General features: G+C 37.4%; 1 protein-coding gene across 2 annotated transcripts; it reads right to left on the reverse strand.

The window, feature by feature from the left end:
* Positions 1-103: 103 nt before the first annotated feature.
* Positions 104-14654, reverse strand: LOC102602959 (uncharacterized). Of its 2 annotated transcripts, none has more exons than XM_006353037.2 (11): positions 14405-14654; positions 13153-13196; positions 12368-12470; positions 11722-11836; positions 11128-11552; positions 10798-10944; positions 6790-7183; positions 4901-5189; positions 4358-4510; positions 2907-3362; positions 104-984 (listed from the first exon to the last, which is right to left on the reverse strand). In XM_006353037.2, the coding sequence occupies exons 1-11, from the start codon at positions 14586-14588 to the stop codon at positions 697-699; spliced, it is 2598 nt and encodes an 865-aa protein (XP_006353099.1). In that variant the 5' UTR covers positions 14589-14654; the 3' UTR covers positions 104-696. The 2 variants fall into 2 exon arrangements, with proteins under 2 accessions (XP_006353099.1, XP_006353098.1); XM_006353036.2 differs by having other exon boundaries at positions 10798-10977.
* Positions 14655-16711: the final 2057 nt, after the last annotated feature.

Raw genomic sequence — 16711 nt, forward strand, 5'->3', positions numbered from 1 at the left:
CTGTATTGAGTACTGGAAAAAACAAACACAGACAAATAAAGAAAAGATATACATCACAGAAAATCTTGGGCACAAGCAAGATTTCATAATTTTCAACAAGCTCTTTAAAAGCTGCATCATATCAATCAATTTACCCCCACATGCAAAACTGAATCAGCATCTGGAAGCACCAATAACAACAGTCCAAGTACACCCCTTTTAAATGTCAAAACTAACTTTACACATAAAGATGATTGAAAGCAAAAAGAGAAAGAAAAAGTATTAAAATCCCCTAAGCCCCTCATTGCTTTAAACAGTCCTAACCTACCAATAGAAGGATATATATATATGAAAGAAATGTGGAAAAAAAATGACCAAAAAGAAAAGAGTTGACACTGAAAACTATCGAAGGGCTAACAAAATGTAAACGAAAACTGATATGTTTATACCTGCTTCAAACTAAAGAATGTCACTATTCGTTACAGGAGGATTTTACCCTTTGAATCCTCAATCCCAAGCAAGAAAAGAGATACCTCGTCTTTTTTCCTTTTTTTTTCAGGAAGGGGCATTTCTAATAGATTTACAGTCAACCTCCACAGTGATTGTCTTCTAGGCACGTGCTGGATACTTCCTCCGTCTCCAAACTAATTGTAACCCCCAAAATTGTAATCAAGAATTTCATTTTCTTTCCGGTTTACAAATGGCAGGACCAGCTCCTTAGTAGCTGCTTGGCCAGTTAATTTGTGAATGTTGAGGCTGCTGATAGACAGTGGCTGTGGGTCCAACCATATCAATTGGACCAGACATCGTCTGCGACTGTTGCATAAGTGGGTGAACAGTCTGTGCTGTCACTGGTTGTGCTGGATGATAAAGACCAGCAATGTTTCCATGGCCAGGTTGTGTGGGAGTAAAAGCCACTTGACCCTGGGGTAGGTTATAAAAAGAACTTGCTTGCAAGCTGGATAAATCTCGACCTGGAGTAATCCACATACCTGAGCCCTCACTCTGCAACAACAAAATTGTTCACCCCTTTAAGCCACATAAATAAAGTACAAACCCAAAAAAGATGATAAACACAGTCCAGAGAGACCTATGGGCTCAGGCCTTACATAAAGAACGAGTCTATTTTCCAAATAATCATCTATAAATTTGGATACCTTTATAAAATTTGGACATAGTATCAAGGTTACACGTAAAATTATTCAGTTGATACAAAACTCAAAGCAAACAGTATAGAAAAGAGTTTACCACACAAAAAGTCAGAAGAACAAATCATAGTAGAAGCTCACTCATTGTTTAGAAATAAAAGTAAATAAGTCAGTTTCAAAAGAGGAGAAGCCTTTCTAGACAGACGAGGAACATGCCATTTCAATTTCACTGTACGAGCCCAATAACCATCAGGTTGTCCCACTCAAGGCAAAAGTGTTCGAAAGGAAAATTACTTGACACAAGAACAAGAATATGGGATCCTAGAAATTTTCTTGAAAGGACTGCCATGCAACACAATTTCTAGTTTGCCACAATCTTGAAAAAAGAAAAGAAAAGTTTTAAATGTTGGCGAAGTATACACAACCCTACAAGGGCGTAGTAGCCCATAGAACTTCCACAAAAGAAAACCACCATCCAAAGCAAATATATATATATATATATATATACACACACACTCGCACATGCATGTACTATAGAACACACGTGCATGTTAAACTCTGAAAACTGCAAGCAAAAGTATAAATGCAGGGCAGAGTATAATTAGTTCTCCACTTTAAAATACTAAAGTCACAATACTGGACACTCAAAAAAGTTAAAAGATACTCCCTCCGTTTCAAAAGAGAATGACCTCATTTCCTTTTTAGTTTGTTTAAAAAAGAATGACCTCTTTACTTTTTTTGTAACATTTTACTTTCAGCTTTCCACGTGGCATGTTTAAGACCACAAGATTAAAGGGAAATTTTGTACATTTGACATAACTTTAATTTAGAACCACAACATTCAAAAGTCTTCTTTATTTTCTTAAACTACGTGTCAAGTCAAACTAGACCACTCTTTTTGAAACGGAGGGAGTAATAACAAATGTAAACACAAGTGCAGTTTCCCCTGAGAGATACAGACATTCACAGAAAGCTCCAAGTATCAATATGGCTTCTCCAGTATATCAGCAAAAATTAAAAGAATCATAGTCTGCAGCAGATCAGTCCAAGTGCAGGGGTAGGAAGCTTTGGAAATATTTTGGAAGTGCTTTAAAAGAGCAGACATAGCCTAGTTTCATCAGTTTTAGGCCCTTATCATTCTGCTAAAAGAATTTCAAGTTCTGATATAATGGATAATTTTCACATGGTTGTCTTTTCACTTTACTGGCAAGGTTAGAATTATATCTTTTCACTAGGGGTAAATCAAGGCATAATACATAAATGTGTCCTTTAACTTGGCTTCAGTTGGCATCCCGCATCTATGCCCTCAAACTTTGGGTGTGCACAAATAGGTACTTAAACTATCCAAAAGTTGAACAAGTAGACAGACACATCCTATGTGGCATAATACACGTAGGATGACATGTAGGACGTGAATTGTCACATAAGGGGCCACATAGGACACGTGTGCCTACTTGTTTAACTTTTGGATGGTTTAAGTGTCTGCTTGTGCACACCCAAAATTGGAGGGCATAGATGTCAGTTGATGTCAAACTAAAGGGCACAGTTATGTATTATGCCGTAAATCAATATAGACCATATTATTCATCTCTCATTCTCCTTTGTTTTTGGGATATCACCCCCTTATTGCTGATCTTAGGGGGTGATCTTTCATCATTATACAATCTCCTTTGTTCACCATTCAAAAAGATTTAGAGATAATGTGAATGATGTCAATTAAATGTTTCAGTAAGGAAAAAGATAACATCAATATAGATTTAAACTAAACACAAGACCAACCTGTTGTTGGCTATCCTTGAAGGAAGAAGCAGAAAGATCCTCATTAGAAGCAGGGTTTCCACCTCCTGTAGTTGAACCAGGGGTATAGTTGGATGTAGAGGATCCATATGGCCCATACGTCCCAGGCACTCCAATGTGAGTTGAGTTTCCTACATTAGCTCCTGACCTATATTGTGAAAGTGAGTATCTGGGAGCAGCGGCTGGTGGAGATGGATACACACTACCAGCCTGAGGTTGCTGGGGAAATGCACCATTGCTTAAGAATTGATGGATGGCTGTTGGTGGAACATAATATGGAGAGAAGTAGTGAGCATATGGGATATAATTTGGAGGATAATGAGGCAAATGCATCCCTGTAGCTTGTCGAAATACAGGGAGAGATTGCTGAGTTACAGCTGCTGAACTCTGCATAATCCCAGCAGCTTGAGTTGCAAGGGATGTTGGAGCATTTCCTCCCTGCGTATCATTTGAAATGCATATCAACAAGGAGTACCTTACTGTGAGCTGAAGTTAGCAAGTTGTAAATCAAACAACTGACCCAAAAATTAAACTATTGTTCTGTGAAAATTATTATCAAATACAGGTGGTATACTTCTGTGGAGAGTATGAAGGTATGAAATCCACCAGAAGAAATAAAATAAAGTTTGTTCAGTCATAATTATAGAAGGGGCTGATAGCACCAGGCACACAACTTACTGCAGATTGTCAAAAGCTATCTTAAATAGATTTACACTATACTTGGTGGTTCACTGCAACATAAAGGGAGAACTCATGGCATTTAGCATTGATCTTCTGGTGAATAGAAAATTGGTAAAATATCAATATTGAACAGCAAAAGTAAGCATCTAATACACTTACGAAACTTAGAAAACATTTGCTCAAATGTCACTCAAGGTTCTAAGAATGCAATACTAAAAGATTTGGATAGTGTTCACTAGACTATGCAAATAATGCATAGTTTATTAAAAGGATTTTATAATACTCTATAAATATCTATTATAACAAATTTCTTGAAGAACACTAATCACTAATCATATAACTTCGCGTAAAAAGCTTTGTACACTCTACCCTCCCTAGACCCCACTTGTGGGATTTCACTGGGTATGTTGTTGTTCCCATTACATCAAGCTAAAGAATCAACCAACGAACTGAATCCTGCTGGACCGCAACCATGATAATAATTATGACTTTCACGAATGCATGGGGCAAAGAGAGTTTTAAGGTCTTTAGCAGAAAAACAAACCTTCCGTCTAGGCTAGGGAATATCTATAGTAAAGGAAACTAATCAATGGACAAGTTAGCATTACTGTACAAGAGACGAAATTCTGTTGATGCGATGAAAGCATTGGGAGAAGGTGTCAAGTGCATAATCTCCCCCCCATCCACCCAATACTTTCCTGCATAGAGTCATACAGACAATAAAACATATACTCGATAGAGTACTTTCAAACCTCTTGAGAAGTTTGTGGAGGCACAACTGCAACATTGCCGTTGTAATTGGTAGAAACTCCCGCTGAATGAAAAGGTGAAATGCGGCCATCACCATCGACACTGGAGCGGTAGTACTGGGCATAGTAGCTTGTTGGGTCAATTGGTTGCTGAACCTACAGGAACAAATGATCCGTTTTAACAATTCTTGATTGATAAATTTTCATGAATCAGTTATATCGATTCCACGTGGTCGCAAACTTCTTGGAATATGTCAAATCATCCCGAAACACTATATTTACTATTTACTGTCAGATAGTTTCTACATTCAACATTAACATAGACCCCAGAACAAATCATCGAAGTGTGAGATTCTAGGACCTTGCAGGCAAGTGAGGTGAAACCAACAATGACAACGCATTACAAGTCTACAACATGGTGTTCATCTAACTACGGATATTTACTTACAAACTTGCAACTTTCTATACCAAAATTGAGAATTTGAAGCTTCAGAACCAATAAAATCATAGAATATGCAAAAAGTACATCAGAGTATGAAGGCTTACGACAAAGTTTGGAAAATGAGAAACATCACGAGACTGTGATTCAGAGATTTCAAAAGGTGCAAGCTGGCTGCCTAATGTTGGTGGCACAAAACCAAAACTGTAGTTCGGGGACGTATGAACAACTGAATACTGATGACCTCCTTTCAGGGTCTCTTGCTTAGATTCACTGTACTCGGGAATAGAGGATGAGACATCTTCTGTCTTTGCAGACAAATTCTCCTGCCCACCTGAAGGCGGAGATTGATCAGAACAATCGGCACCCTCTGCAGCTGTTGATGGATTTTGATCACTGCATTCACTCATAAGAATGAAAACATTAGCATGTGAATGTGCTACAAACGAAGTATATATAGCTTTAAGTGTTATAAAAGATACCATCAAGATATAAACTACAAGGCTAAAGGCAACAAGTTCATATGCACAGAAAACATTTGAAATAAGGGAGGCGCTTAAAAGCTAAAAGAAAAAAGACAAATTGAATTAGATATTTTAGGTCTCAATCTTCTAGAAGATTTTTCTTAAAATATAGAATTACTGGCTTCTGTCCAAGAAATTTATTCTCAAAATTTGTGGAAAAAAATTAATTCACAGTTGTTTAATATTTTGAAGTACTTTTTACAAAAAGAAATCCAGAAACTGTTTTTCTGAAGTTGCAGTTTGAGGGTGTATTTCAAACTAGAATTTTACATATTAATTAAAGAAAAAACTATTCCTCTACTCGCAGAACACTCACTTCCAGAAGTTTATTTCTCATAGAAGCTACACCTACCAACACGTCTCAATTTCAACAAGCTATTTTTCTGAAAAAATAATCTCAAAAACTTTTTCCAAATGTAGTCCAAATTACTTTTAAAAAGATACAAGGTCAATGCAGAAGATGGAAAAAGACCATGCATTTGGAATTGGTTTTTGGGTTTGATTTCACAAGAAATTAATCGGGAATGGTTATGGATGAAAGTTGTTTTTTTTAAAAGGTAACGGATATTCAATAAAGTAAAGTAATCTCAATTTCAACAAGATATTTTTCTGAAAAAATAATCTCAAAAACTTTTTCCAAATGTAGTCCAAATTGCTTTAAAAAAGATGCAAGGTCAATGCAGAAGATGGAAAAAGGCCATGCATTTGGAATTGGTTTTTGGGTTTGATTTCACAAGAAATTAATCGGGAATGGTTATGGATGAAAGTTGTTTTTTTAAAAGGTAACCGATATTCAATAAAGTAAAGTAGCCTTAGATTATGGAAGAAAGTTGTATGTTTGGGTACGGGTTGGTTTGGAAGATTGGTTTCAAAGTCAGATTTTGCTAAGGAAAAAGATTAATCATCGGCTTTTGGTTTTTGAAAACCAGACCAAGTTGGTTTCAAGTTATTTCAAATAAAAAACACTTGGTTTAGTTTTTGGAATGTTTCCTAGACTTTGCCAAAACCATATGCAGCTGGCAACTGTCTGGAAAATTGAAGACTGAGCAATGAGAATCTAGAGAATGAACAAAGCATCACTGAACAATTTCAGTAACTAAAAGTTTTTAATCTTCAAAATATTGAAAAATATTATTTGAATATCCAGTTTAGTATTACTGCAAAACTGGACTTCCAGATAAACCATTCCCGCATTAATATAATGCATAAAGTATTTTTTGTGAGGTCATGTATATATGTTGGCATCATCAATTAATTGTATGCACTTCTCTTCTAAGTTCTATCTGCAGTATCATATAAAACAACAAAAACAGGACATTCCAAATAACCCCCCCACATCTATTAAATTAGAAAGGTGAAATATACTGGTACTATTCATCCTAATCCTCGATTCCTAGGCTAAAAGGAGAGCAATCAAAAAGCTTTCACAAGTCGCAGGTCAATTGAGGGAAGCAAGAAGTGAGATGACAGACCTCGAAAACTGATCATTTATTGTTTCTTCGATACCCTCAGAAGTTCCAGAGAGTGATGGAGTCTTTTCACTCTCAGCAGCACTGTTAGCGCTGATGCCTAAACCCAGGCTAGCTTCAAAACTTCCAAAACAGAAACCAAGTTTTTCCACCTCGGGCACATGAAGGTGGTTAGGGATAATGACATGCTGAATATCTGAAATGTGTGATTTTTCTAACTTGTGCTGCAGTTCCAAAGTCCCTTCCCTTGTTTCAACATCGACACCTGGAGGCTGCGGCTGAGTATCTACTTCAGTAGAAGCTATAGAAACATCAGATGAACCAGCAGCAGATGTAACAGAAATTTGAGCAATACTATTGTTTGTAGGCTTTGGCTTCCATTCCATACCAGGACCAGCTGTAGTGAAATGCAAAGGACAAGTTTTTAGGTTGAGCACAACATGGTTATTCAAGTAAGAAACCCTAATCTCCAGAGTTCAGCTCTTTATTCTCTTCCCATTTAACAGCAAAAATCAAATTTAACAAAAAGCTAGAGTATCATAACACTCTAAAGCTTCAAATAATGTAACTATTGAGTCATCTTTAAAGACGAGAATATACTGGTGCATGTCCCCCAACTAGGACTACGGGCATTCTCTCAGAGAAAGAAAACATAACAACAAAATAATGTGGTTGCTGAAACTGAAAAGAAAATACATGTATAAGACGAATACTACAAAAGACACAGTGCTCCCCGGCTCCCACCAAGCCTAAACCTATCGAAAAGCGAGTCAAAACTCAACTACCTACTACCTTCTACCCTGATCCGTAACCTCCATACCCTCATATCTAAGCTATGCCTCAGTAAGTTGAAGTTGTAACATATCATGTCTAATGACCTCTCTCTAATACTTCTTAGGCATACTTCTTCCTCTCCTCATACCCATTATATCCAACCTCTCACACCTCCTTACTAGGGCATCTATGCATCTCCTCTTCACATGTCCAAACTAGTCCAATCTCACTTCCCTCATCTTGCTCACCACAAAGGTCACTCCCACCTTATGCCGGATATCCTCATTCTTAATCTTATCTCTCCTAGTAATTAGTATGTCCACACATCCATCTCAGCATCCTTATTTCCGCAACTTGCATTTTCTAAACATGAAAAAAATTTAATTAGCCAATACTGCACCCCATACATAGAAAGGAGAATGACGTGTTAGAAAAAATCATCCTACTCATATGTTAAGACACTTATTACGCAAATTAATCAAACCACCATTCTATAGAACTTACATTCAAGTTTTGGTGGTACCTTTTTACCACACAAGACTCTGGAAGTGAGCCTCCAATTTGTCCACCTCACACCAATACGAGGTGTTACATCTTCATCGATCTCTCCATTTCCTTATATTAAGGACCAAGATACTTTTTAAAATTCTCTCTAGGGATGACCTGAGTATCAAGCCTTACTTCTACGCCTACCTCACATGATGTATCACTAAACTTGCACTCCAAGTATTCTATTTTGGTCTGCTCAACCTGAACCCTTAAACTTCATGGTCTGTCTCCAAACCTCCAACTTAGCATTAACTCCACCGCGAGTCTCATCAATCAGTACTATATCATCTGCAAACAACATACACCATGGCACCTCACCTTAGATGTGAAGCATTAATTCATCCATCACCAAGACAAATAAAAAGGGGCCAAGTGCTAATCTTGAGTGCAACCCCATCTTGACTAAGAAATGTTTCGAGTCTCCTCCCATTGTTCTTATCCGAATTTTGGCTCCATCATACATGTCCTTTACCGCCATAATGTAAGTCACCGGTACACCTCTAGCCCCATGCATCTCGATATAACCTCTCTTTGAACTTTGTCGTAAGCCTTATCTAGATCAATGAACACCATATGTAGGTCTTTCTTCCTCTCTCTATACTTCTCTACCAATCTCCTCACAAGATGAATGGCTTCTATAGTAGAACACTTCGGCATGAAATCGAACAGGTTCCCAGTAATGAACACATCTTTCTCACCCTCATCTCCCTCGCCCTCTCCTAAACTTCCATTGTGTGGCTTACAGTGTTGTCAAAGGTGCACTTAGGCCTTTAAGTGAGGCTCAAAACACGTTGCTCACTCCATCTCGGTTAATGTGTAGTTCAGTGTTGTCATCAAGGTTCTAAGGCATATTTTTCCTTATCAATGAGTCTCTTCTAAAGAGGCGACACTAAACAATTGATATTTCACTTAATTGTTAAAAATTTCAATAACTTTGTTCATATATTGTCATTCATGTTATAATTATATGTTTTGGACTAAACATATATATTTGTGTTTTTTCCTTTGCACCTTTTTTCATTAAAGCTCGCGCTTTATTTGTGTTTTGCACTTAAAGCCCCAACTGACCTCACATTTTTTTTGCGCTTTTTACTTTTGAGAACACTTGTGGCTTAGCAGCTTACTGCAATTTGGATGTCACCCTTGTTCTTGTATAGAGGGATAATTGACCTCCACTCTTCGGGAATTTTTATGTCTTGAAAACGACATTAAACAAGCAAGTCATCCCCTCAAGTCCTGCTTGAGCTCTTCCAGAACACCATCAAAGTCTCATCTTGCCCTGTCACTCTTCCCTTGCACATTCTCTAAAGGACACCCTTAACCTCCTTAACCTTAATACACCTACAATACCCATAATCATGGTGTCTCTCAAAGTGCTCTAAATCACATGACACAATGTCCTTGTCCCCCTCTTCGTTCAAGAGTTTGTAAAAGTAAACATGCCATCTCCTTCTAGAAAGTGTCTCTTCCACCAATACTTTTCCTTCCCCCGTCCTTGATACACTCACTTTGTCCAGGTCTCGGGCCTTCCTCTCTCTTGCCTTGGCAAGCCTATACAACTTTTTGTCTTCGTCTTTGTCTCCAAGTTCAATATACAAGCGTTCGAAAGTTGTTTTTGTTGCCATAACCGTAAACTTTACCGTCTTCGCAACCTTATACATTTCCTAGTTCATCCATTATTCCTCCTCGTCCTTGCTCTCCACTCACTTTGCAAAAGCAACCTTCTTAGCTTCCACTTAGCCTTGGACTTCTCCGTTCTTGCACCAATCACCTCGATGACCACCACCATTACCTTTCAAAAACCTCAAGACCTTTTTAGCTACTTCCTTAATGCCACTAGAAGTCTTACCCACATGTCATGAGCATCCCCACTACTCCCCCGAGCCACAGTCAACTTCTCCCCCATCTCCCATGCTTGGGCAAGGTCAAGCCACCCCATTTGATCCTCGACCGATTATATAGTATTTTTCTCCCTCTATCTCTTTATCTTCAAGTCCATAGTCTAGAGGTTATGTTGAGTGATAAGATTCTCGCTAGGAATAACCTTGCAGTATTACAAAGGGCTGTAAATAATCTATTTGCATCTTGGCCAACGCATTAGGGAAGGTAACTAAGTGGTCCTTCTTCGGCAAACGCTCGAATTAGCTATCACCAACTCGAAAGTTTTAGCAAAATCCAGAAGCAAAGCACCACTTCTTGTTTCTATCGCCAAAACAAAAGCCTCCATGCACATTGTTAAAACCACTAGAAATTGCCTCGATGTGGCTATTGAAATCTGCACCAATGAAGAGCTTATTGGAGTGTGGTATATTCCTCACCATCTCGTCCAAATCCTCCCAAAATCACTTCTTGACTTCCTCGTCCAAGCCACTTACGGCAAGTATGCACTAATGACGTTCATTCGTTCAAAGAAAACCCTCCAATGACTAGCTTGATCACCATCATCTTGTCATTGATCTGTTTAACTTCACCACTTGCTCCCTTAGGTTTGTATCTACTAAAATTCCTACTCCATTCATATCCTTAGAGCCTCCTAAATACCACAACTTAAATCCGTCCATAGCTCAATCATCAAGCACCATTAGTAACAATTGCAGAAACAATATCAATTAAAAGAATCTTTCAAGGAGGGGGAAAGAAAATAATATACTAATGCATTAGAGTATGGAACATGTTTCAATACTATACCTTTTTGTGGCCCAACCAGTGGTGACCGGTTGTTGTAATTAGATGTAGGTCTACTAAGAGAAGAAACACCCTGAGCCGAAGAAGCACTTTGTGGGTTCTCCGGAAGCTGATTCTTTCCAGGCCCCTGGAATTTGCTTGACATGTTTACTTGCACAGTTGAACTTCTAGAGTCAGAAACCTCTATCCATACATAGGCAGAAACAAATACATGAGATCCATTAATTGAATGACCCCACCCCCCAAACAATGACATGAATTGATGATGATACAACAGTATCAATACTTCCAAAAATTAAGGACAAATTTCCAGACAAGTCTTCATAAGCTTACCAGTGACTGTCTTGCTTCCGTTAGAGTTGGTAGGAAGATTTTCAAATGGAGCACGCTGGCTACCGACTTCTCTTCGAATTGTGCCTACTATACCAGGGGGTCGTGAATCATGAGATGGCAAAAGAACAGGATCAGACGCTGAAAAATAAGCTCCTGACGAAGGTGGTGAAGATAAGGATGTTGAAGAGTTGCTGAAGTTTGGCATTTTCTGTCCAAGCATATCCCTGGGTCCCACGGACACTCTAGGGCTTCTGTTCGCATCATGACTTGCAGATTGCAGAGGTTCCTCTGACTTAATAGAGCCAGCACCTGCAGTGGCTTCAGATTGCTTAATCCTTCTTCCTGCTGATGCATGTGCATCAGGTACAACATTGTTACTCCCAAAAGCTACAACACCAGGCCGAATGGCTCTGGCACTTGATGAGCTGAAAAGAGAGAAAAAGAATTAGGCGACAAAAATAGTTGAAATCAAACCATGTATAGAAAACAATAAACCACGTTTTGTAATCTGAAGAGGTATAACACTGGCAATTCAAGGAGCATCCACATGCTGTAATGCACACAGAGAGAAAAATCCAGAAACATCAATAACACCTTGAAGTATTCTTCCCCTCAACAGTAGGCACGGAAGATGGATTGACACTCTTTCCAGAAACATGACTGGCTCCATTTTCCTTATCAGGTCTAGAGTTCCTTCCACCACCAGCATCTGACCAAGCATATACACATCAATTATGAATGGATAGGAGAGGGACTCATAAGTGATAAGACTCAAAACTAAAGATATAGTGAAAATACTCGCAAGTTAAAGGAAAAGGTTTCAATAAGTTATATTAATTGTTGAAAGTCTACGTGTGGCCCAAAAGACAGAATATCAATTCTCTTTGTTACTGTTTGGCTAGTGCAAAGACATTTTAAAAAAAAATTGAAGTATGAAGTAGTTATAACTTTGGAGCAACTTGTAATTTGCTTAGATATATCAGGCAAAATTTGTGATAGTTGATTAGAAGCAGCATCAAGATCACAATTACATAAAGAAAATAATTTGGATTCTTAGAGATGCCAGCCTTTTGTCATTTGGCAAAAAGGGAAAATGGAGAAAAAAAAAAGGAAACTAGGTCAAGCAATTAAAAAGAACACTAAAATCAAGATATCAGAAAAATGACAAATATGAAATCACCATGTTCGGCAGCATAAGCTATCACAAGTCAGAGAAATTAATAACAAAATGGATGTTTACCAAGCAAGACATGGCGAGGAGTGAAGTTTCCCCGACTCCCCTTGTTCCCCCTCCCCTGCATAGCTGGTTTCCACTTTGGCTCAGTAGACTCCTTGTTCAAATTCTGTAAAAAAGGCAAATTAAGTAATAACAATACAGAAACAGCACGTGAAAGGCCATGAATGCATGTCAGCCAGCACTTCACATTTATTGGGTCATTATGAGAGAACATGTGAAACAATTAAAGCAAAATGCTGATACCAAAGTTGAATTATAGCATGGAATTCTACGGGGAAAGAAACTCATTTGACATTCATGGGGTCCATGACCAAAAAAAGAACCAATTCAGCCAAGGTGCTCATGCCTATCCACATTCCCTCTTTTACTGCATTAATCAGGTTGATCAAACCAAATAGACATTCTATGCATCATAGAAGTGATGATGTTCTTCAGCACATCAACCAGATAAGTTGTAACTTAGATGACAGTGGTTAAATAGAGAAGGCATTAACACATGCTGAACAGCCTTATCTTAGCAAGAGGTTTGATTGAAATGGTTCATTACATTCTTTCTAGTGTCGGGCAATAAATTGCTCCACCACCCTACGTTCAATGTTGATTTCATGAATCTGCATCAGCTTGTATAATTACTTGTCAGTGTGTGTGTGTGTGCACTACATTAAGCTCTTTGGGCACCTAGAATCAGCTGAGACCTTATTTTGCAAATCCCCCACCCAGAAAACATTAATTCCCTATGGATCTTTATAGAGAGCATTGTGAGCGTGCAAATCAGTAGCTAACCATACCTCTCTTCTTCTGTCCCGTTTCCTTTTTACTTCATGGAATGTATCTGTAAATAACCCCTCAATAAGATGAGTAAGGAAAAATAAATTTTCTATTGCAATAGCTAGGAAGCGTAACAATGAGAAGATCCTGGCTGGGGTAATACACATGGGCTGTAGTTTAAAAAAGGAACAAATCTCACAGAATATTAAAAATAGAAAATAAGAGAACACATAAACAACACCAATCTATGCATCTTTTATGTGCACATGTGCAAATTTCCCTTTAGTCTTGTTACCAGAAAATCCATAGGTTACTGGTGCACATATAAAATTATCTAAAATCAGCAAAACAAGAAGATGCAGAAAGCAAAATTTTATGCTACTATGATTTGAAGGTTCCGAATTCTTTTAAAGAAGGCATCCGAACCAACCATCACAAATGTAACGAAGAAAACAAGAAAGAAGAACCGACAGCCATATTAATTTCTTTGTTACTACTAAATACAAAATACATTGACAACTCTGCCACGCACCAAATAGACGGTGAGAAGTTTGACTAAACCTTCTCGATAACAAACTTCATCAAAACAAAACTTGCTGATAACTACAAAATGTTATCTTGAACAAAAATGGAATATACATCATCAATCACATGGGTCCTCAATCTCAAACTAGTTAGGACCGACTCTCTCTATTTTTTTGTTAAGTTGTTGGCTATGTTGCTTGGACTCTTCAAAAATGTCACTGAATGTGTGTCGGATTCTCTTCTTCAAAAGTAGTGCATTTTTGGAGAATCCGACACAGGTGCGACTGCATTTTTGGAGAGTTCGAGCAACATAGGTTATTGGCACTGATATATGAATCCTTTCTGGCCATTCTGTTGTGGTCTCAATTCATTCCAATACTAAAAAAAAATGATTTTTAAGGCAAATTCAGGGTTCTCTAAAACTAGAGGTTCTGTCAATGTAACTGCAGCAAAAAAAAAAAGGGGGGGGGGAGTGAAGCCATCTCTGTCAAAACAAAAGGGGATTCAGGGAAACCTGCATTGAGGACCAAAACAAATCAAATACATTGTTTTTTAACATATAAGATAATTTATCAGCCCTGATAAAGTCCAATATTAAAACCCAATTAAGAAGTGACCAAATTAGTATGAGAATGAATGTAACAAGAACACAAAAGGCAAGATAATAAAATACGTGGGCAGAAGTGAGTATATAGTAAAATGAAGAGATCCCAAGTGAAAAGAAGATGATCCAAAAGCAATACTGACCCTGATAAAGGAGTTTTTGTGCAGTCTCATTGGGATCCATAGAACATTCCTTGAGCATTGCATATATCTCATCGTCACTGTGATTCCCAGTGATCTCCTTAATGTTGTGGATCGTTTTCTTCACAGTGCTTGGGATTGAAACCCTAGGTCCTCCTCCACCAACTCCACTGTTGTTGCTACTCATCTTCTTCTTCACCACCCCACCAACCCCACAAATTCCTACCTCTATATATATATATATATATTTATATAAATATATGTATTTTACTTTTTACTGTATCTATATGTTTAGAGAGAGAGAAAGGGAGGAGAGAAAGAGGGAAAAGAGAGTAATTGTATTTGGTGAATAGGGGAATACAAAGAGAAGACTTAGGAGAAGGGTTTTGATTTTTGAATATCAAATTTCATTCATGTCTTTTTTCTATTTTTTTGTATATATACAAAAAAAAACAGAGAGGGATAACTCACCTATGTGGAATAGTGGAACCTTTTTTCTTCTTTTTTTTTTGGGAAAGGTGGACCCCTTACTATAGAGAAGGGAAAAAAATGTGAATGCAATCTCAATTGCAATTATTAGAACATAACTATATGTTTAAAAGGTTGTTTGGACATTTCATTACTTATTTGTAGCCATAACAACATACTTAGTATAATCATATAAAGTAAGGTTTGAGTATGATAGAATGTACGCACCCTACCTCAAAGAGATAAAGAAATTGTTTCAGACACTCGACTTAAGTGTTGCGAATCAAAATATTCATGAAAATGGAAATACGTGAATGAAGAAAGATATGTCAGCATCCAGGAAAATGAAATAATAACAACATTAATAATATGGTAACTAAAAGATATTCCATGCATAAGGATAATACTACGACATACATAGTGCTCACATGCTCCCACCAAGCCTAAACATGTCGACAAGCGAGTCAAAACTCAAGTACATACTAACCCTCTACCTTAATTTGTGACCTTCATACCCTTTTATCTAAGGTTAGGTCCTTTATAAGCTAATGTTGCATCATGTCTTGTTAAATCACTTCTTTTCATGTCCGTTATATCAAACCTATCACACCTCCGTATTTGGGAATCTGCGCATCTCATTTTCACATGTTCAAACCATCTCAGTCGCGCTTTCTTCATCTTGTCCACCACATATGTCACTCCTACTCTATCCTGGATATTCTTATTCTTAATCTTATTTTTACTCCATCGATCGCAACAACCTCATTTTTGGAACTTGTGTCTTCTGAACATATGAGTTCTTGATTGGACAACAATTTGCCTCATACGATAAAGCTGGTCTAACCATCACTTTATAGAACTTACCCATAAGTTTTGGTTTGGGGTAGGCGTTTGGTATTCGGTTCGAAATTATAAAATTTTAGGTTTGGTAATTGGTAGTCAAAAGTAGATACCAAATACAAAAATTTTAAATTTTGGTTCGGTAATTTGGTAAACGGCAAATTAAATTTCGATTTGATATGGTATTCGGTAATACCGTATTGAAGTTGTAGCCGATTGTATTACAAAGTTAATACTATTTTTCCAATTATTTCTATTTTCTCATGTGGAGGAAAGATATAATCAAAGATCAAATAAGTAAGAAAGCATCGAGAGAAATAAATTGATACAACTAAAAGACATGTATTTGAGTTGTTTACGTTCATTCTTTAACTTTCTTCTTTGGACTTGTATTAATGAGTAATGAACATGTTGATACATAGTTTTCATTAAGTAAATAATTCGGTATTAGGAAAATACCAAATATCAAATGGTACTAATGTCTCATACCAAACCCAAAACCGAATACCATAATTCTAAAATTTTACTCTTGAATACCATACACCAAATTACCAAAAATTTTGGTTTGGTTTGGTTCAATAATTTGTTTTTTGGTATTTTATGCCCAACCCTAATTTTGGTGCAACCTTTTCATCAGAAGGCGAGTCTCCATTTCATCCATCCCGCACTAATATGATATGTGATATCGTTATGGATCTCTCCATTTTCTTTGATCAAAGACCCAAGATACTTGAAACTTGTTCTCTTAAGAATGACTTGTGAATCAAGTCTCACTTCCACACCTATCTTACCTGATTGCACTCCAAGTATTTTGTTTGGGTCTTGCTCAACTTGAACCCTTTGGACTTCAGGGTTTGTCTCCAAACCTCACTACTAAAAAACGACGGAAGAAAAAGCGACGGACAGCGTCGCTCCAAAAAAGTGACGGACTAAGAGATGCCGTCCGTCGCTTTTTAATTAAAATAATTATTTTTAAAATTATTTTACAAAAAGCGACGGACT

This window comes from Solanum tuberosum, unplaced genomic scaffold (genome assembly GCF_000226075.1).
Source record: "Solanum tuberosum cultivar DM 1-3 516 R44 unplaced genomic scaffold, SolTub_3.0 scf00146, whole genome shotgun sequence".
NCBI classification, from domain to species: Eukaryota; Viridiplantae; Streptophyta; class Magnoliopsida; order Solanales; family Solanaceae; genus Solanum; species Solanum tuberosum.

Bases quoted from the DNA above. Each gene is read 5' to 3' on its own strand.
- LOC102602959 (XM_006353036.2), bottom strand. From the start codon at position 14,588: ATGAGTAGCAACAACAGTGGAGTTGGTGGAGGAGGACCTAGGGTTTCA. The intron at 12,471-13,152 runs GTATGGTTAGCT...CCTTTTTTACAG, and splicing joins AACGGGACAGAAGAAGAGAG to AATTTGAACAAGGAGTCTAC. The intron at 985-2,906 runs GTTGGTCTTGTG...TTGTTGTTGCAG, and splicing joins TCAAGGATAGCCAACAACAG to AGTGAGGGCTCAGGTATGTG.